The 22,123-nt window shown below is 38.0% G+C and overlaps 1 protein-coding gene across 1 annotated transcript in view; it reads left to right on the forward strand.

The window, feature by feature from the left end:
- The window catches only part of PPP3R1 (protein phosphatase 3 regulatory subunit B, alpha), a 59,697-nt gene extending 41,765 nt beyond the window's left edge, over window positions 1-17,932 (forward strand). The window contains exons 3-6 of the mRNA XM_004277011.4: window positions 7,633-7,809; window positions 8,894-8,953; window positions 10,486-10,670; window positions 15,797-17,932. Coding sequence (XP_004277059.2) covers window positions 7,633-7,809; window positions 8,894-8,953; window positions 10,486-10,670; window positions 15,797-15,844 — 470 coding nt within the window. The 3' untranslated portion in view covers window positions 15,845-17,932. The remainder of the gene's footprint in view (window positions 1-7,632; window positions 7,810-8,893; window positions 8,954-10,485; window positions 10,671-15,796) is intronic.
- Window positions 17,933-22,123: the final 4,191 nt, after the last annotated feature.

Consider the following 22,123-nt stretch of genomic DNA (forward strand, 5'->3'; position numbering starts at 1 on the left):
TTCTCGCGATATTTCAAAGTTTTTCACTATTGTTATCATATTTGTTATGGTGATCTGTGATCAGTGATCTTTGATGTTTCTTTTTTTTTTTTTTTTTTTTTTTGCGGTACGCGGGCCTCTCACTGTTGTGGCCTCTCCCGTTGCGGAGCACAGGCTCCAGATGCACAGGCTCAGTGGCCATGGCTCACAGGCCCATCCGCTCCATGGCATGTGGGATCTTCCTGGACTGGGGCACGAACCTGTGTCCCCTGCATCGGCAGGTGGACTCTCAACCACTGCGCCACCAGGGAAGCCCCTTTGATGTTTCTGTTACGACTTGCTGAAGGCTCAGATGGTGGTTAGCATTTTTAGCATAATTTATTAATTAAACTTAGCATAATTTAATTTACCTTTAAATTAAGGTATGTACATTGTTTTTTTTAGACAATGCTGTTGCATACGTAATAGACTACAGTATAGTGTAAACATAACTTTTATACGCATTGGGAAACCAAAAAATTCATGTGACTTGCTATTTTGCAGTGGTCTAGAACCAAACCTGCGATATCTTCAAGGTATGCCTGTTCCTAAAACTGACACAAAAGGAAATAGAAAATCTTAATAGCATTATATCTATTAATAAAATTGAATTCTTTCCCACAAAGAAAACTCCAGGGCTCAGATGGCTTTACTGGTAAATTCTAGCAAACATTTAATGGAAAAAAATAAAGAATCCTTAAGAAAATAGAAGCTAGCGTTATACCAATAGCAGTACCGAAGACATTATAGAAAACTGTAGACCAGTATTCACCATGAACATATGTGTAAAAATCCTTAAATATTTGTAAGTCAAATCCAACAATATGTAAAAAGGACAGTAAAGCATGGTCAAGTGGAGTTTATCCCAGGAGTACGATTTTATCTAGAAATATCAATTAATGTAATTCACTATATTGATGTAATAAAAGAGAAAAAACATCTTCTTAATAGTTGTAGCAAAGCATTTGTTTGACAGAGTTCAGTAGCCACTCATGATTAATAGTTTTGGCAAATTAGGAACAGAAGGGAACTATATCAACCTGATAAAGGGCACCTACCAAAACCTATAGCTAACATCATACTTATTTAATGATGAAAGACTGAATGCTTTCCATGGGGAAAAAAGTAGTTTTTCACTCTGACCAATAGTAGTCAAAACTGTACTAGAAGTTCTAGCCAGTACATTAAGTCCAGTAGAAGAAACGTAATACGTTCAGATGGGAAAGGAAGGAGTAAAGCTGTCTTTATTCTCAGATGACATGGTTGTGTATGTAGTAAATCCTGTTCCTAGAAATAAGAAGTGAACTTATTAGCAAGATTGTAGGATACAAGGGCAATATACAAAAAGCAGTGGAATCTCTCTATAACAGCAGTGAACAATTGGAAAAAAAAAAGAAATTGACAAAGATACCAGTTATAATAGAATAAAAACATTGGGATATTCAAGTGTAAATTTAACCAAATATATGTAAGATCTATACACCGAACTATGAAACGTCACTGAGAGAAACTTAAAAAGACCTAAGTAAATGGAGGGAGGTACCATATTCATAGATTGGAAGACTTTGATACTGTTAAGGTATCAGTTCTACTCAGATTGATCTGTAGATTCAAGACAATCCCAATCATTTTCAGCAGGGTTTTAATAAAAATTACCAAATAATTGTTAATTCTATATGGGAAAACCCAGGTCTTAGAAGAGCTGGCACAATTTTGAAAAAGAACAACGAAGTGTGAGGACAGTGTTCCCTGATTTAAAGACTAAAACATAAAACTGTGGTATTGGCATAAGATAAATAAATCAGTAGAACAGAGTAGAGGGTATAAACCCATGTGTGTGTATTCGATTGATTTTTTTTTTAAATAACTCTAGTCTTTTATTCAGCTATACTCGATAAAAACATTTTTTTCTTTAATTAATTATTTATTTATTTTTGGCTGTGTTGGGTCTTTGTTGTTGCAAGCGGGGGCTACTCTTCGTTGCAGTGCACAGGCTTCTCATTGTGGTGGCTTCTCTTGTTGTGGAGCACGGGCTCTAGGCGTGCGGGCTTCAGTAGCTGTGGCACACGGGCTCTAGAGCGCAGGCTCACTAGCTATGGCGCATGGACTTAGTTGCTCCACAGCATGTGGGATCTTCCTGGACCAGGGCTTGAACCCGTGTCGCCTGCATTGGCAGGTGGATTCTTAACCACTGCGCCACCAGGGCAGTCCATTGATTGATTAAAAAAATTTTTTTTAATTGGATATTTGACATGTAACATTGTGTAAATTTAAGGTGTACAACATGTTACTTTATACAGTTAACTGATTTTTGACAAAAACATCAAAGGTACCAGTGTAAGGGGAGCCTTTTGAACAAAATAACTGGAATAAAAGTTTACCCTTACTTGTACAAAAAACATGGGTCAAAAATTTAAACATAAAAGCCACAACTATGGAACTTCTAGAAGAAAACATCAGAGAAAATCTTCACGACCACCATAGGCAAGGATTTTTAGTTTATTTGTAAAATATGAATCATAAAAGAAAAAAATGGGTTTCATCAAAATTGAAGGTTTTTGCTCCTTAAAGGCAGCTTATAAGCTAGGAGAAGATACTTGAAATGCCTACACCTGACAAAGGACTTGCACTAATCAGTATAAAGAGAGAATCAGACAACTTTTTAAAGACAGCCCACCTTTTAAAAGGGTAAAATATTTGAAGTCACTTAAATGAAGATATATCAGCTGCCAATAATCACATGAAAAAGATGCTCAAGATAATTAATCCTCAGAGGAACGCAGGCTAAAACTATAATTGCATAGTGCTGCCACCCAGCAGAGTGGCTAAACTTAGAAAGACTCACAATTTCACGAGTTGGCAAGGAGGTGTAGAGCTCCTGGAATTCTCAGATATTGCCAGTGGGAGTGTAAAACGGTACACCACTTTGGAAAACTTTTTAACAGTTTCTGAAAGTCAAATGTATGCTTACCCTATGACCCAGCAATTCCAGGAAAACATTTGTTTACAAAAAGACTTAAGTATAATATTCTTAGAATCTTTATTCCTAATAGTCCCAAACGAAACAATAGGAATGTCTGTTAACAGATGAATGCATAAACTGATTGTAGTATATCCGTACAATGGACTATATATATACTACTGTGCCATAAAAAGGAAGAAGCTACTGACATATGAAACAACTTGGATTAGTGTCAAAAACTTAACGAGAAAAGGAAGATGGACACAAGAGTACGTATCTATGATCCCATTTATGTGAAATTCTAGACAGAATTTAGTTACAGAAAGCAGGACAGTGGTTGCCTAGGGTTGTGGTGGGGAGGGGGTGCGGTGTGTTTGTGATTGACTGGAAAGGACCTTAGGAAACATTTTGGGATGATAGAAATGTGCTTCTGTCTTGATTGCAGTGCTGCTTACGTAGGTGTATATGTTTGTCAAAACCTGTAGAATTGTATATTTAATAATGCGTTTTTGGAATATCAGTTATTTCCCAAAGTTGGTTTAAAATTTCTTTTTAGCGTTTTGATTACAACTTGATAATTCTTTTGTTGGTGCTGATGTGTAGCTCTTGTATATTTGATAATTAATAATTTTTAAGTGTGTCATAATTTTAATCTAGAAACACCAAGAGCATGTGTTGCCTCTTGATTAGAAAATTATGATATACCTCTAGAATCTAGACCTTTTAAAGTGGATGAAAGTTTTTCATTTGTAAGGAAAAGACACAGCACAGATGTCCATTTTTCATAATATGCCCTTTTGATTCTCTTTCAGTATTAATAGGGAGCTTTCTTTGCTTTGTTCTGTTAAAGTATTCTGTGTAGAATATAAATATTAGACTGCTAGTGTAATCACAAGGTTGTTATAAAATTAGGCAGTTTTTTGGAGCTGCTTATGAAGGTTTTATCTGCGCCCCCTGGTGGTTTTGATTTCTTATTTGGGATAACGTTGGAAATACAGTCATTACTTTTGTAGAAGATGAATTTTACAGAAGACTTTAAAACTTTTAAATTAATCTTTATGTTGAAAAACTACCCAATAGCTTCTATTGACAACACTATAAGGCTTCATTCTTGTGCTAGTCTTTACAAGGTTATTCAATACATGTTTCTCGGGGCTTCTGGTGGTACAGTGGTTAAGAATCCGCCTGCCAATGCAGGGGATACGGGTTCGAGCCCTGGTCCGGGAAGATCCCACATGCCGTGCAGCAGCTAAGCCCGTGCACCACAACTACTGAGCTTGCGCTCTAGAGCCCACGAGCCACAATTACTGAGCCCGCGCACCACAAATGCTGAAGCCCACACACCACAAATGCTGAAGCCCGCGCATCTAGAGCCTGTGCTCCGCAACAAGAGAAGCCACCGCAATGGGAAGCCTGTGCACCGCAACAAGAGTAGCCCCCGCTCGCCACAACTAGAGAAAGCCCACACGTGCAGCAACGAAGACCCAACGCAGCCAGAAATAAAAATAAATTAAAAAAAAAAACACATGTTTCTCCATAGGTAATTTTATCATATCTGAGGGCTCTTTCCACAGTACCTCTAAGATCCCTTATTAGGGATCTATAGTTTTCATTCTATAGCATAGTTCTAAATATCCTGCCATACAAACGAGATTGGGGCATATCTTCTTAAATACATAGTCAGGATGAGAATGGAACATTTTATGGTGCCAGAAAATAAGGAAATGCTCAAATTGGGGATTGTTGAAAAGTCACACAGGAGCCAGCTTGAGGTAGTACCTAAAGAAGAAAGCTGGAATAATTTGGTTAACAGGTAATGTGACATTGGATTTTAACCCATAGGATAAAATAAGTACCCATGAATCCATGCTGATACGAATAATTGAATAAAGAAACAAATAGGGAAAGGGGACAGGTTTGTTTTGTTTTGTTTTTTGACAGGAACAGTCCAGTTAATAATGAGGGAAAAAGAAAATCATTATTAGGCAATACCACAGTAATAAAATTTTGCAAACAAGACCTACCTAGATGATGCTCCAATTAGATCAGAGTTTGAGGAGAAAGTAGGATATTTGAATAGTCTCAGAGTATTCCCCCACCAATTTTTTTTTTTTTTTTTTTTTTTTTTTTTGCGGTACGCGGGCCTTTCACTGTTGCGGCCTCTCCCGTTGTGGAGCACAGGCTCTGGACACGCAGGCTCAGCGGCCATGGCTCACGGGCCCAGCTGCTCCCCGGCACGTGGGATCTTCCCGGACCGGGGCACGAACCCATGTCCCCTGCATCGGCAGGCGGACTCTCAACCACTGCGCCACCAGGGAAGCCCCCTCCCAATATATTTTAATACAGAGGGAAAGATTGTAGATTTATAGTGGAGAAATCTGGCAGAAACCACCTTGGCCAAGTGATCAAAATTAGCATCACTAGTGAAAAGACATGTTGACATGAACCCCTTGATAATGATGCACTGCGAAGGACATATCGTTTCTATGGTATTCTTGCCCCAAAGCATTCTAATCATGAAAAAAACATCAGCAACTCACTCTGAGGGATATTTTACAAAATACTGGATCAGAAGTTTCAAAGTCATGAAACACAAGGAGAAAAATTAAGAGTTGTTACAAATAGGAGGAGGCTTAAGGAAAAATTACAAAAATGTTGCAAAAATCATAGAGTTCCCAAATATCACTCACCCAAGCTTCCTCTGATGGTAACATCTCACAGACTTAAAGTGCAATTATCATTATCAAAATCAAGAAATTAACATTTTTACAGTACTGTTAAACTGTATATTTTAGTGAAAAAAGAAATTGTGACACTGGAAAGTTTTTCTTTTCCAAAATTCTATTCAGGATCCCACATTGCATTTAGTTGTTTCTTTGAAGATACTATTATCACTAGGAGGATTTGATAAGTCTTGCTTTATTTTGTTTTAAATTGTTTATGGACTAATAGGTAATAAATTATTTATAAAGTGGCTATTAAAAGAATTTCCTGAAGGAGTAGTCTTGTTGCTACTTATTACTGTTTTACAAATTTGGAGAATTGGCTAAAATTTGAGGAAAATTTATTTTTCTACCATTCTGCTTATTCCTTTTCCTTTTCATTCTGAGAAACCTCAAAATCACCTAACAGTGGAGTAGCAGCTTGGTGTGTGTGTATAGTAATAACAGTGCTTGAAGAGCCAGAGGCCTGCATCTCTTTGCTACTGTTGGGAATCTCTTACATTCTTTTTTTCTAAATGATAAAAAATATATGTATAATAAAGAGAGGTGGTTAATGTTTCTTCATCTGAGAAGATGATGAATGAATAAGCAACCTTTCTATCTCTATTAATATTATATACTCTCTAGCGTTAATATGTCCAGTTGGAAATATTTATTTAAACTTACTGTAGCAACACGAGCTCTCTAAAGGCAACTTCTTAATTATTTTATGTGGTAATAAGATTCTTGAAATCACTTGTTAAAATAGGAAACCATCTAGATTTCACATTTATTCCTGAGTATATTCAAGGGTGCAGTGATCTGGGTATGGTCTCAACAATTTAATTTGCTGTTTTCCATGTAAACATTCCATAGTAATACCTATATTATTATAATATATACCTATATTATAAACTCAGACTAAAATATCTAAGTTTTTAATATCTTAAATTTTAGAGACATACATATATGTATGACTATAAGATTAACTATTACAATACTTTGTATAATATAATGTAAATTGAATATGTAGGCACTTCCAACTACTAAAAAAGATAATCCTCCCAAAGGTATCCTTACAAAAAGTGGAAAAATAACATGAGTTTCAGCTTGGCAAAACATATGAAAAACAGTATCTCTGAGTCACAAGATGAGTCAAAAGGGTGAGGTTTGTTTGTTTTTCCTTGTTCATCTGTTTTAAGGGAGTATGATCCCAAGTAGCAGAAAAAAATCTTTGATGAAAGTTGGTGCCAAAAGTTGGAATTCTTTATATTTAGCTTGTACGAAGTGCAAAGCTGAAGCACTTGATGGTGCTGCCAAGGCGGGTTTGATCTGTTTTAAAGATCTGGGCCTGATTTTTAGGATATTGGTAATAACTGTAAACGGATAGTAACCTTTAAAAATTTAACCTTTATAAAATTTTTTCTTAAAAATTTAATTAAAGGATTAAAATCTAAAAATGCTGGGTTTTCTTTGCTCATATTTGCAAAGAATATCTTTAGAAGAATATTCAAGAAGCTGGCAACGTTGGAGGGAGGCTTTGAATATTGAACTGTGTTCAAACCATGTTCAAATTTTGAACCATGAACTGCTAGAAATAAACTAAATTAAAATTTTACAAGATAAGTGAAAATTAGAGTGCCTGGTACATAGAGATTGATTTAGTCTGCCTGGTAAGAACCACCTGACTTCCATGATCAGCTTAGCATTGTTAATCTTGTAATATCTTACTCGGCATACAGTTGGTTGTATGTTATGGCAGGTGCAGACAAACAAAAGGGTAACAAAAAAAATTTTATGATATATTTTCTTTGTTATAAGAAATTAGTCAATCGTATATGCAACTCTTTAAATTGGAAATTAAACTCTTGGATAAGTGGTGAATTTTTTTCCTATAATTATCACAAAATCGTTTGGTAAATCTTGCTGCCTCTTTTTGTTTGCTTTTAGTTGATGCTGATGAAATTAAAAGGCTAGGAAAGAGATTTAAGAAGCTCGATTTGGACAATTCTGGTTCTTTGAGTGTGGAAGAGTTCATGTCTCTGCCTGAGTTACAACAGAATCCCTTAGTACAGCGAGTAATAGATATATTTGACACAGATGGGAATGGAGAAGTAGACTTTAAAGGTAAGGAAGTAGATTTTTTTTAAACTACCAGTTAGATAATCTGTGAATAGCATCTTACAGCTCTGTGTACAAAAATGTCTGAAAAATTTAGTTTTTCTTGAATGTGTATTACTGGTTTTCTTATAAAGATAGATTACATTAAAACCTCAAAGTCTGTGATATATGAACCTTAATGGGCTAATAAGATCTTTTACTTTTGGGGTCATAAATGATCAAATTGCCCTTTAAGGTAATCTGAAAAATGGAATTTAGAATTTCTTTTGTTGTTCGAAAATTAGTCTCACTTTAGGGAAACTTATAATATTAGAAGCTACATTTTTAAAACCTTTTATAAAAGAATGAGACTTAATACGTATTAAGTCAGCAATAAAAAGTAAGCTGAAGTAATAAGGATATGAGTATTATCATAGAAAGGATTAATTTAGTTAATCTAAGATTTTACAAAGACAGTAGTGCTTTTGCTAATATTAACCATTTGATTCTACACTTTAAAGTAAATAAACATTTCATTTCACCAGGGAATCAACAGATTTTGTTATTTTAGTTTGAGGAATTGGATTATAAGTGAAGGGCTTTAAAACTGGTTATGATTTAGTGTTTAGCAGACAGTGAAGAAAAATGACCATTTGTTAATGAAACATCCAACAGTTTATTTAAATGATTCTGAATTTTGGAGCCAGAAATCCAAAATTTTTTTTTTTTCTGCCAAACAATGTAAATTTTTTTAAAGCCTCCTTTTGTCATATTCTAAGAAAAAAGAGTTAAATAGCTTAAAGAATATGGTTTTTTTTTTAGTGTTATGCTCTGTAGCGTAAGTAAATATTTGTTTAAATTGATTTGACTTTAGAGAACTCCAGGTTCAGATTAAAATGTATATATATAGAACCTCGTTTGTTACGAAGTTTCAAATTTGGCTTTTTCAGTTTTAAACACAGCTAGTAATATTTTCTTTTGCAGCAAGAAAATATCTTTTTGTGAGCACGTAGGGGTTTGTGTGTGTGTGTGTGTGTATGTGGGTATGTGTTGTTTTTCTTTGTAAAAAATTGAAACTTCTGATTTGTAAACATATTTTATTCTTATTCAGAGTTCATTGAGGGAGTCTCTCAGTTCAGTGTCAAAGGAGATAAGGAACAGAAGTTGAGGTGTAAGTATTTCTCTTCACTGAGTTCATTCTCCCTCTTAAGACCACTACCCCATACTGCATTATAACCTCCTTTTAAAATATTCTAAAAGATGTCTTTTATTCTAGATCCTTAGTAAACATAACAAAAATTTTACATTCTGGAGAAAATCCTTTCTGGACATTTGCAGTTTGCATTTTTTAATGATGTGTCATTGTTGCTTTTAGTTGGATAGAAGGAAAATAGAATTTCCTTCTACAGCCATATGAATTACATGTCTTAGATAAGAGATTTTTTTTTAATTGAAGTATAGTTGATGTACAGTGTTTTATAAGTTACAAGTGTACAATATAGTGATTCACAATTTTAAAGATTATATTCCATTTATATTATTATAAAATGTTGGCATGAAAGTGAGAAGAAATGCTCTAATATGATTAGGTTAACTTTATTTACACTCGTTGTATTCAGAATTATTTAGCCAGAAGTCCACTATTTTGGTTTACATAGGCTGCCTCTATCATAGGGAACATCTGATATCTTTTTAAAACATTCAGCTCTTAACTAGAGAGATGTTGTATTTATAACAGTTCTCTGAGGTGCAGGCTATATGCAAACATCCTTTGCAAACGAACTCTTTTTGATACAAATGAGAATAATAGTAATAGCATTTGCTGTCTTTGATTGTATATTATCTCATTCGGTACTGTAAAGAACCTGAGAGGTTAGAACTATTATTAGCCCCAATTAAATATGTGCAGAAAATGAAGCTTAGGAAGGGTAAATAACTTACCACTAGGCTACACTAATTGGCCAAAGCAGTCTTGATTCCATGGCTCATATACACTTTTTTTTTTTTTAAGATTTTTTCAATGTAGACCTTTTTTTTTTTTTTTTTTTTTTTTTTTGATTTTTTGGCTGCATTGGGTCTTCGTTGCTGTGCGTGGGCTTTCTCTAGTTGCGGCGAGCGGGGGCTACTCTTTGTTGCACTGCATGGGCTTCTCGTTGTGGTGGCTTCTCTTGTTGCGGAGCACAGGCTCTAGCACGCAGGCTTCAGTAGTTGTGACACACAGGCTCAGTAGTTGTGGCTCGCGGGCTGTAGAACGCAGGCTCAGTAGTTGTGGTGCACGAGCTTAGCTGCTCCACGGCATGTGGGATCTTCCAGGACCAGGGCTCGAACCCGTGTCTCCTGCACTGGCAGGCGGATTCAGGGAAGCCCAATGTGGACCATTTTTAAAGTCTTTATTGAATTTGTTGCTTCTGTTTTATGTTTTGGTTTTTTGGCCATGAGGCATGTGAGATCTTAGCTCCCTGACCAGGGATCAAACCCACCGCCTGCATTGGAAGGTGAAGTCTTAACCACTGGACCACCAGGGAAGTCCCATAGCCCATATACTCTTAACCATTTTCACCTAGAGACATCTCTGTGTAGGAAGGAGCTGTCCTCAGAGTAGAATTCTAATTGTTTGGCAGCTTATTGTTCTCTCTCTCATTGAAAGTATTCGTTTGTGATTGCCTTTGATTTTGCCATTGATTTTCCTTACTCTCTTTTTAGTTGCTTTCCGTATCTATGACATGGATAAAGATGGCTATATTTCCAATGGGGAACTCTTCCAGGTGCTGAAGATGATGGTGGGGAACAATCTGAAAGATACACAGTTACAGCAAATCGTGGACAAAACCATAATAAATGCAGATAAGGATGGAGATGGAAGAATATCCTTTGAAGAATTCTGTGCTGTAAGTACATTCATTAGTTACACTTCATGAAAACATTTTTAATACCACCTAATAGAGAATTCCTTTATTTTGCCCTAGACATTTCTACTTTTGATTTTGCCTAATTGCTCCATATTCAAGGTTTTGAAATGTTCTTTGTTGTAAGTGTTACTGATTTTATTCTCAGTGATTGTCTGATAAAATGCCACAAGAATGGTACTAGTAACTTTTACTTATTATTGGTAGCCTCCCAAATGAACAGCTAGGTTGTTTGAAAATACTTTTGTGGGAAATATGAGTTCATGAGTTTCAGCTAGGAATCCAGAGGCTTGGTTTCATGAGGACAACAGAAATGGAGTCCCTGTCCGTCTTAAACTCAGCAGCTAGGCCTTGTAAAAGGGTGATTTTATTTTTCTAAGCTACTGATGGGTAGTCCTTGTACGCTGGGGCAAGGGCTCCACAGAGGCAGGGGCTACAGTTGTGGGAAGGCCTCGACAACTAGCTCTAGGTGGAAACTGGGGCAACGGCTTAGCTTCCAGTTTACTACTTCTCTTCTTTACTCCTGCCCCTAAAGCAAAGATACTAACTTTTTGATGTGTTAAAAGCAGTTTTAACTGTAAGCTAGAGATACTGAGCAATGCAAAGGAAAGGCAAAGATAACAAAGAAAAAGTTTTGAAAAATTTCAGTCATGACTGGGAAATCTTTCTATAAAAGACTTTCCTCCTCTTCTCATTTTTTACTTAGATGATACCAGGGAAAACAGATTACTTTGTGTGTTATATAAGGACTTAAGTATCTACTTCAGCATTTAAGTAGAAGTTCACGTGATCCTTTAAGGATCTTTCTTCATCTCAAGGGAATACTATCTTTGCATTTTGTTTCAAAAAGTAGGGTGGTGCTCTAGTTTAAAGAACACTCGAGGTCTTTTTGGAAGAGATTAGATAGGCTTGAGCCTTGGGATTTGGAACCCGTGCCAGGTGGTACTGCTCTGTGTCCTGTCCCTCCGTTGTGTCTCCTCCCTCACTGTTTTTTTATAAATTAATTAATTTATTTTTGGCTGCGTTGAGTTTTTGTTGCTGTGCACGGGCTTTCTCTAGATGCAGCGAGCGGGGGCTACTCTTTGTTGCGGTGCATGAGCTTCTCATTGCGGTGACTTCTCTTGTTGCCGAGTGCAGGCTCTAGGCACTTGGGCTTCAGTAGTTGTGGCCTATGGGCTCAGTAGTTGTGCCTCATGGGCTCTAGAGCGAAGGCTGAGTAGTTGTGGTGCATGGGCTTAGTTGCTCCGCGGCATATGGGATCTTCCCAGACCAGGACTCTAACCCGTGTCCCCTGCATTAGCAGGTGGATTCTTAACCACTGCGCCACCAGGGAAGTCCTTCCTCCTTCACTGTTGCCAGTACTTGCTGAAGGACTCCCGTGGACGGACATCGCATTGTGTGCGACCTGAGACCATGCTGGTAGTGGCATCATAGGTAGCAGCCAGTTTTCGAAAGAAGGAAAAAAAAATAATTCCAAGACTTGAGGGAACAAAACAAAAAAGGGAAACTCTTGACTGGAGTGTTAATGGAAAGGATGTATATAAGTGAAGACTACTTGCATTTAGTAAATATAAACTAAAACTTGCATGTAAATCACTTACCAGTGAAAGGAAATTAAAATACATCCCTAGGTATAGAAATGGTACTATTTACACTGAAGACATAAGCTAAGCTTTGAGTTTGTTTTTCAGCATTTTGTGATAAATTGCCTTTACTTGTATTTTTGGAGGGCATAGTTCAGGAATGAAGAAAAATGTTTTGTGTATTAAGCCAACTTTTTGGAACATTTATCAAGCTCTTAACTTTGGCTTCATTGATTTTTCTTTATTCTGATTTCTTAAGCTATAACAGTGAAAGAGAAAGACAGTTTATGTATGTATGTATGTATGTATGGCTGCATTGGGTCTTCATTGCTGTCCATGGGCTTTCTCTAGTTGCGACGAGCGGGGTCTACTCTTCGTTGTGGTGCATGGGCTTCTCATTGCAGTGGCTTCTCTTGTTGCGGAGCATGGGTTCTAGGCGCATGGGCTTCAGTAGTTGTGGTGCATAGGCTCAGTAGTTGTGGCTCATGGGCTCTAGAGCGCAGGCTCAGTAGTTGTGGTGCATGGGCTTAATTGCTCCATGGCATGTGGGATCTTCCCGGACCAGTGCTTGAATTTGTGTCCCCTGCGTTGGCAGGCGGATTCTTAACCACTGAGCCACCAGGGAAGTCCCAAGGAAGTTATTTTAAATAAGATCATATACTACATACCTACTTTAACATTTTCAGAATACTTTACCATGCACAAATATTATAAATGATTAGTGACAGGATTAAAGTTGGTGGACTGAACACATCTATTTACTTTTGCTTCCTCTCAAACCTCCACTGAAATTAAATGGGTTAAAAACAAAAGGTTATAAACCCACAAGGACCAAGTGAATAGCAGAGAGGATAGTTAACTAGATTTGGCAACTTATAAAGTTGAATGGTTAATTGGTTTAGCAGACAGGAGTAAAAATTCTAAGCTAGAAACTTGGAAAGCTGAGAAGCAACTTGGTTTATAAGGTGGTATCCCTGAAAGGCTCAGTTCCCTAACCTGATTCCCTGGCAGCTAGACTTGTACCCTCCAGGCAAGAGGTGGGACAGCCCTCTTTGGGAAATCTGATCTCCAGAAATGGTCTTAACTGATCACTCAAAGCGCAGGCCACAGTCAACAGCCCCACTTTGTATGTGGAGGCTCTAGTGCCCTTTCCACAGGAGCAGAGAGCCATGGATCACCAGACATTCAAGGAAAGCCTCTAAAATGGATTATAGAGATGAGATAACACCTGAAAAAGAAGCTTGGAGAAGCAGGCTATGCAAGGCCAGTGACAACTTTCAAAGTAGAACAAAAATCTGTCATGGTTATCCTCAGGGATATAATATATTGGATTTTTGAAACAAAAATTGGAGAATATATAAAAGAGCTCTCGGACATTTAAACTTTGAAGTAGATTCTAGGAGGTCTAACACCCAGATGCTAGGGGTCCAGAAAGAAAATGCAAGGAAGGAAATGTCAAAAATGAATCAAGAAAATATGTCAGAATCAAAAGTAATGAGCTTCTTTGACCAAAAAGACTTACTGAGTACCCAGCATAGTATATAAAAATGTGGGCCTAGGCACATTGTCATGAAATTTTAAAACAAACAGATGGTTCTACAAACTTCCAAAGAGCTAAAGTAGAGGGGTAGGGGAAGGGTGTCATACAAAGAATCATAATGGTGGCAAATTTCTCAGCAGAGTTGGCAACTGGAAGGCAATGGAAGCATTGCCTTCACAATTTTGAGGGACAGTTATTTTCAAGTGAGAACTCTCAGTAAACTCAAACTAGGTGGTGGAAATAAAGACATTTTAGGTATGCAAGGCCTCCCTTTCTGGGAAACTACTAGAGGATGTGCTCCCACTATAAAAAGGTTATAAATCAAAAAAAAGAAGACAATGTGGGATCCAGGAAGCAGAAGGTCCAACATGAAAGAAGGAAATCTCTAGGATGATGGTGAAGGAGGATCCATAGATGACAGGCCTGGATGGGAGCAGGTTGGAAAGCTCTGGGAGTGATTTCAAGACAGTAAAATTGATAGAATTACATAATATATTTAAGTGCGTTTAGAACAAAGTTTAGGGTTGAATTAATGATAAATACATAGAACACCTGGCAAAGAAAAAGATCAGTTATTAACTGTAGCAAAACAAATGTGCAGGAAAGAAAAAGTAACTATAGTACACAATTCTCTTCTGCTGTAAGTAGTATTCTATATAGTCATAAATAAAATGCTGAATTTCTGCCTAATCAAAAAAAAGATACAATTATTTGAAGCGTGGGAGAGGTGGGAAGTATATGTGGTAGGAGACAGAAGGGAGAGGTGTGTGTGAAAGTATAATCTTCATCTTCTGTGGTGGGAAGTCAGTGGATGATGCCTAAAACTTTGAATCCAAGAAAAAGCAATGTAGGGGTGTTATTTGGACACCTGTAGGTAAATACTGAGAATCAGCTGAAAATTCTAAATGATTGCCTCTAAGTAAAAAGAAATTTGAGGGCAGGATAGCAAACTGCTGTTTTCATAACAGAAGTTGTAGAACTAGCTGGCTGTTTAAGCTTTCTTTTTCAAAAAAAAATTTTTAAGGTTTAAAAATAATACAGATGTAGCTATGCAGAACAGCATGGATGAATCTCACAAACAACGCTGAGTGAAACAAGCCAGACACAAAAGATTTCATTTATAAAATGTATAAAAGCAGACCAGAGTAACCTATGGTGTTAAATCATGATAGTGACCACTCTGGCGGGCGGTGGCTTGGGAGGAGGGAGGGGGCCACGGAAGAGCCCCAGTGATGCCCTCCCTGGCTGCTGTTTACTTGGGTGTTCGCTCTGAAAATTCATCAGGCTGTGAACATTTATGGTTTACTTTCTTTATATAGGTTATACTTAATAAAACTTATGCCCCAAATAATAATACAGGTAATTGCACTTCACATGGCCATGTCAGTATTCACTGAGGTGTCTGTAACAACTTTACAAGTATTTGACTCCATGGGAAAGTAATGTGCAGAAAATTTTATTCATTTATTACTTTTTGATATATTGTAGAACAGACTGACAGTGAAGCCTGCATTTGGTTTCTGACAGTTTTTATGGTAACATCTGGTTATCATTTAATATTAAACTACTAAAGGCCATGTCGAAACGACAGACGAAAGAGTGGGCCAAATCCTGCATGTGGCCTGTTTTGTATGTTTTTGAGCTAAAAAAGTTTTTTCATTTTAAAGTGGTGTTTAAAAAAAAAAAAAATGGGAGAAGAGAATTCAAGAGAAACTATACATGGCCTACAGAGCTTGAAATATTTACTGCCCAGCCCTTTACAGAAAAATTTGCCAGCCCTAGTGCTAGAACACAAGAAAATGTTATCCTAGGAGAAAGAAGCCACGAAAGTTCTAACAAAAGGCAATGCAGGTTTTTAAAAACAACAGCTTCTGGAAATGGCTAAAGTAGTATGTTTTTTAAGCTGTAGTTTTGGTAAGGTGGTTAGACTAGTACAAGGGAGTCCGTCGAACCTGGTCAAGTTTGATTTGTTCTCTCTGTTGCAGGTTGTAGGCGGCCTCGATATTCACAAAAAGATGGTGGTAGACGTGTGACTCTTCTGTAAAGAGTACCACCCAACACTTTTGCTTTCTTCTCCATCTCTGAAGATCTGCTCAAGACGTCCAGCAATGCTCTCTGTGTATTTAAATGGAAGTATTTTTCTCTGTGAAGCCACATTTTCCAACATGAGCCTCATGAAGCCAACTAAGTGTTATTGAACTCTTATTCTCTCAATAACTCAGTGTAGCACTTTAAAGCTGAAGGACAGCAGCATGAAAAGAGCATATCAATGTGGTGAAGAAAGGGAAGGGGTTGGCTTTTTAATTTATTTTTCTTCATCTTTTATAACAAGAAAGTATCTATATATACATATGTAAATATTTATATATAGATATATGTAGCTTTCTATATGTGTAGTAGGTTGGCTTTAATTTAATATACTTGATTCAGAAGCAAAATGATAAGAGTACAAAAGTGCCAAGCAGAACATTCAACATCCTTACTTTTATTTCACACAGTTTTATATATAGATTGAAGATTGTACAATTTGAGCCAGGTGTTAGGCCAGCTATTTCCCTTGTCCTGCCCTTTCTCTTTTGAGAGATTGACAAAGCATTTGTTAACATCTTATTATTTACCTTGATTACATTTTTGTAACAAAGGAGTTTGTAACTTTATTTATACCTGTGATATATTTCCAGGGACTGTGTCTCATTGCTGCGCAGCTTTGACGACGTCTCTGCTTGAGCAGAAAGTATAGTTCAGCGCTGCTGCTCTTGTGTTCATATAGCAACAGCACAGAGCTTATGGCCACCTCATTCTGTTACTTCATAACTAGGAGCCATTACATTCACTAGATGTCCCTGAGTAAGTGTCAGTTTGTTGTGATTTTATTCGCAAAGGACAGAAGCTATCTGAGGCAATCCTGATTTATCTCGGACATGACTTATTGAAGAGTTCCTGAAATAATCATGTAACTGCTTAGGATATCCGTTTATTTGTTTCATTACATGGGTGGTAAATTGTCATTAAGCTTACGTTTAAACCATAAATTTCCTTTCTCTGTTTCAAAAGACTTGCAGCTAATCTAAAACTGGTGATATTTAATGTGCATGTGTGTATCTCTACACCCACATATACTTATTTATGACTTACATGGGAGAAACCTTACTAATCTATATGCCACAGAAGAGCAAAATTATGTCCAAACTTATACCTCTTAAATTTCTTTACCACAAGGCATAGAGAGTGCATAATGGTGTTCTTGATTTGCCCACATACGTAACAGGTAACTTAATAAATTTGTGTGATATAAAAGTAGTTTACCATGTTCCACCACTTGATATTATCCCTTCCCTTTTCTGCAAAGGTACTATTGGCTGGAAGAAGACATTCTGGTTAGCTTTGTAGGACTGTAGTCTTTCCCTATATAGTTTTTCTAGAAAACTGGTTTTATAATCATGAGTGGGAAAAGGCAGGTTGAATCAAGAGGAAAGAATCTTAATTTGGGCACACCCGCCTGCCATCGCTGTTCCTTCAGCTGAGTGCTGCACGCCATGGGCTCTGTCTGTGAGAGAAATCCCGGTGCTTGGTGTCCTTGCATGACATGGAGTTTTGCATGTAGATCGATTTAAAGTATGTACCTCTTGTTTACATAATTTGCATAATTTTAAAACATAATGTTGCCAAACTTTGGAAATGTTAATGTTCAAACTGAAAATCTCCACTACATGTAACTTTCTTCCTCTGGATCAGTACGTGGCTTATGATCCCAGCCAGTGGTTTGATCTGTTCCAGTGTCGCCTGCCATGTGCTCTGCTTCAAGGGGGGGAACTAGTCTTTTGTGAATTTTTTGTACATAAGTATTTGTTACAAATATTTTAGCAAATGCTTTCTATTTCTCTTGCTTGTGCATATCTTGGCTGGCATTACAGAAAAATAGTGCAAACATTATTTCCTTACTGGGGACTGAGGGTTTTTTCCTTTTCTTTTTCTTTTTTTTTTTTTAGCGTGCGTGGGTGGGTGGGGAGGGATGGTTTATGTTGAATGTTTAGTTTTTCTTCTGCATGAAACATCATGTTGTGGGATCTTTAGAAAACTTCATACTGTATGAATAAGAAAATAAAATATTTGAAACTTGATTGAGTGTATTCACAGTGGTCTTCAGGCTTTCCCGGCCGTTGGATAGTCTTTTTTCACTCTTTCAGATTTTTTTAAAACTCTAGTAAGTTGACATTTTATCTTTGACTATGAGCCATAAGTAAGTCTGCTCTGTCACTGGGTGAAAACACAAGTCATCACAGTGACCTGCAGAACCCGGTGTGTCACCCTCCCTCTGCTTCCAGCCTCCTTTGCCTCCGTGCTTCCCCGAGCCTTTGGCGTGCTTCCTCTGTAGGCCTGTGCACCGTCTCTTCGCCCCCCAGGCTGCCCACAGGGAATGCTTCCAAGGGTTTCAGCCGTGTCCTGGTTCAACAGGAACTCTCCTGGCCACCATTTAAACACACTAATACACCTGATTCTCCTTTACCCCACTCTGTTTTCTTCCATAGCATTTAACCTCTTCTGACATGATTCACTTAAGCATTTTGTATTTGTCTTCCCCGGTTATGGAAATGACACGAATGAAAGCTCCCCAAGGGCAGGGATTTCTGTCCCTTGTTCACTGATAGACCTGGTTGTCTAGATTCTGCCTAGTTCTTAGTGTTTAATGAATACGTAATCAATGAATTAGGTAATAGGAGACACCTTGTTTCTACAGGTTGTGATGTTAAATTCTATCCACTACTTTCTCACTTCATAAAAGGTAAGCATTAGTATAATTTTGAGACTTTTATTCATTCAGCAACTCTGGAGGGTTCCCACGCCATGCCTGCACTGTAATAAGCACTTGAGGTTCTTGTGACGGGAAATGATGTACCTGGCCCACGTGAATTATGGGCTCTCGGTGTTTTATACCCAAAACACCCATATTGTCAGGCATGCACTAGTTATGAGATACTGTGCACTGGATTCCTTGGCTCTTTGAACTAGGAGTATAGGTTAGTTAGGCCTAAACCAATAGTTAACATTTTAAACCCTAGGTCTCCCTTTCTTTACCTAGTTCTAATGGTCTTAAGAGTAGAAAAGATGACGAAGTGAAACAGCAATGCACGGAATGGGAGAAAACATTTGTAAATCGTGTATCTGCTAAGAGATTGCTATCTAGAATATGTCAAGACTACGACTCAAAAACCACCTGATTAAAAAGTGGGCAAAAGGACGTGAAGAGATATTTCTCCAGAAGGATACACAAATGGCCACCACCACGTGAAAAGATGCTCAGTATCACTAGTCATTATGGAGATGCAAACTAAAACAAGATACCACTTCAGGCCCGTCAGCACTGCCATCAGCCAAATAAAAGTGTTGGTAAGGATATGAAGCAGCTGGAAGGCTTGTTGTGCATTGCTGGTGTGGATATCAAATGGTGTAGTCATTGTGGAAAAATGGTATAATGGTTCCTCAAATTAAACACAGATTTACCATATGACCCAGAAATTCCACTTCTGGATACTTGCCCAAGAGAAGTGACAGTAGGGACTAGAAGTGTTGGCACACCCGTGTTCATAGCGGCATTATTCACAGTAGCCAAAACTTGAAAGCAACCAAAACATCCATGACAGATGGATAATCAAAATGTGGTATATACATACAATGGGTATATACATACAAAATGTGGTATATACATACAAAGCAACCAAAACATCCATGACAGATGGATAATCAAAATGTGGTATATACATACAGCCCCAGCCATAAAAGGAAATTTTGACACATGCTGTAACACACATGAACTTTGAAGACACGCTAAGAAAAAAGAGCCGGTCACAAAAGAACAAATACTGTTTTTTGGGGGGGTTTTTGCGGTACGCGGGCCTCACTGTTGTGGCCTTTCCCGTTGCGGAACACAGGCTCCAGACGCGCAGGCTCAGCGGCCATGGCTCACGGGCCCAGCTCTGCGGCATGTGGGATCTTCCCGGACCGGGGCACGAACCCGTGTCCCCTGCATCGGCAGGCGGACTCTCAACCACTGTGCCACCAGGGAAGCCCAATACTGTGTTTTTTATATAAGTTCCTGGAGTTGTCAAGCTCAGAGAGACAGAAAGTAGAATGGTGGTTCCCAAGGGCCAGGAGGAGGGGGAGGTAGAGTTAGTGTTGAATGGGTACACTGTCAGATGGGGAAGATAAAAGTTCTGGAAATGGTGGATGATGGTTGCATGAGAACGTACTTAGTGTCACTGAGTGGTACAGTTCAAAATGGCTAGAATGGTGAATCATGTCTATTTTACCACAGTTTAAAAGAAAGAGTAGACAAGATGGTAGAAATCTTTCTGGATACTTTCCAGGACTTAGAAAGAAATGCTGTTCAAGCTCATATATGTCTTGAAACAATTTTTGTTTTATAGAATGGATTTTTGTTTTGTCTGCATTGGGTCTTCGCTGCTGCACGTGGGCTCTCTCTAGCTGCGGTGTGCAGGCTTCTCTTACTGCAGAGCATGGGCTCTAGGCGTGCGGGCTTCAGTAGTTGTGGCGCACGGGCTCTACAGCACAGGCTCAGTGGCTGTGGCGCACTGGCTTAGTTGCTGTGCGGCATGTGGGCTCTTCCCGGACCAGGGCTCGAACCGGTGTCCCCTGCATTGGCAGGCGGATTCTTAACCACTGCACCACCATGGAAGTTCTTCAAACAATTCTTAGTCTTCAGAAATTCCCACATGCTCAAAAATCGCTCATTAAATTAGCTCACATTTTAAGCTAAAGTCCACTGCCACTTCCACCTTTTACTAACCTTGGGCATTATAAATTTATCAGCTAGCCAGATCAAATTAGCGAGTCCTTGCTCTCCCAAACCTCCTTCAGATTATTGGTGTCTCTGAATGATTTCTTTCACCAAATGAGTAATTAACATTTGTATAATCCAAGCATTTTGCAAGTTGTAGGATGGTTATGTACACTGTCACCGTGTACTCAATAATCTAACATTAAGCATGCTGTCCCATGGTTCTGGAATCAGGAAAATCAGCTCTCTTTCCCAGATGCTCAATGAACATGAGCTTTCTTCTCTAGATAGGATGAGAATTGGAGTCCAAATCTTCTGGAACGACTAGGAGGAAACAAGTTCTCTTCCCTTACCGGCCACTGAATATCTAAGAAAATACTCCTCTTTCATGCCCATTCCCCAGCCAAGTAGCAATTAATATGTTAATAAACTGTTCTATGATGTGTCCGAAATTGTACTAGATACTGAGAATCTAAAGATCAGAGGCTTTGGGGTGGGAGGCAGACACTAAAATAATCACAGGTTAGCATGACAGACGCCACAGAAATATGGATAAGCATCGCTCAGGTTTTTGGTTATTAGATTTCATGTCCAGGCCTTAGAGAAGAATTTGAAGAAGTGATTTGATCCAGGTCAAGATCAACTCCCACTGCAACTACCACTGTGATGTAGTCAGATTTATTACCTCTATTTTTTCTTCATTATTCCATTCCAGGAATTAGCTGGGTTTCCTCTAACATTTTGTTTCCCTTTCAGCCCCAAGCAGTGCTGATTCCCTGGGGGTTGGGGATGTTTGCCCAGGGAGAGGCCCAAAACTCAAGACGGTAAAAGTTCAGTATCCCAAATTTTAGCAACTGCCCAAGAAATATGTTTGCTCTTATATTACTGATAGTTCTAACTACATAAGAAATCGTCAAAAGGAAGTAAATGCAAACAATACCAAAAGATTCCTTCACTTTAACATAGAAAACTTGCTTATATTACTGACAGTTCTAACTACGTAAGAAATCTTCAAAAGGAAGTAAATGCAAACAATACCAAAAGATTCCTTCACTTTAACATAGAAAACCCGTGTTTTTCCAATCAAAATGATGCTCTTTAAGAATCAACACAAAATGTTTATGGTTACGTAGCGATGGTTCATCTCAGCCAAGCGCTTTGGAAACCTGATTAAAACTGTGGACCCATTCCTTAGAAAAGTACACCCTAAGCACTCACAATTTTGCATATAACTTCCTGGACAAAGCGTGGGGGGTAGGCAAGTACCTCCTGAAGCCTTTGCAGGCTCCAGAATGAGGCAGTCCCGACAAATTCCTTTTCAAAAGGATATGAGTAAAATGATATCAACATACACATACACTCTCCATGCTGCTGTGTTGCCAAAGGATAAAAAAATTACTGCTGGGACATTTCCAGCAATTTCCCACTGGATTCCCACTGTAATATTAAGTATATCTAATCCCAATGCAATGTACAAAATAGTTTGGGATAGTGGCACATGTAACTAATAGAAAGC

Source organism: Orcinus orca, chromosome 13 (assembly GCF_937001465.1).
Source record: "Orcinus orca chromosome 13, mOrcOrc1.1, whole genome shotgun sequence".
NCBI lineage: Eukaryota > Metazoa > Chordata > Mammalia > Artiodactyla > Delphinidae > Orcinus > Orcinus orca.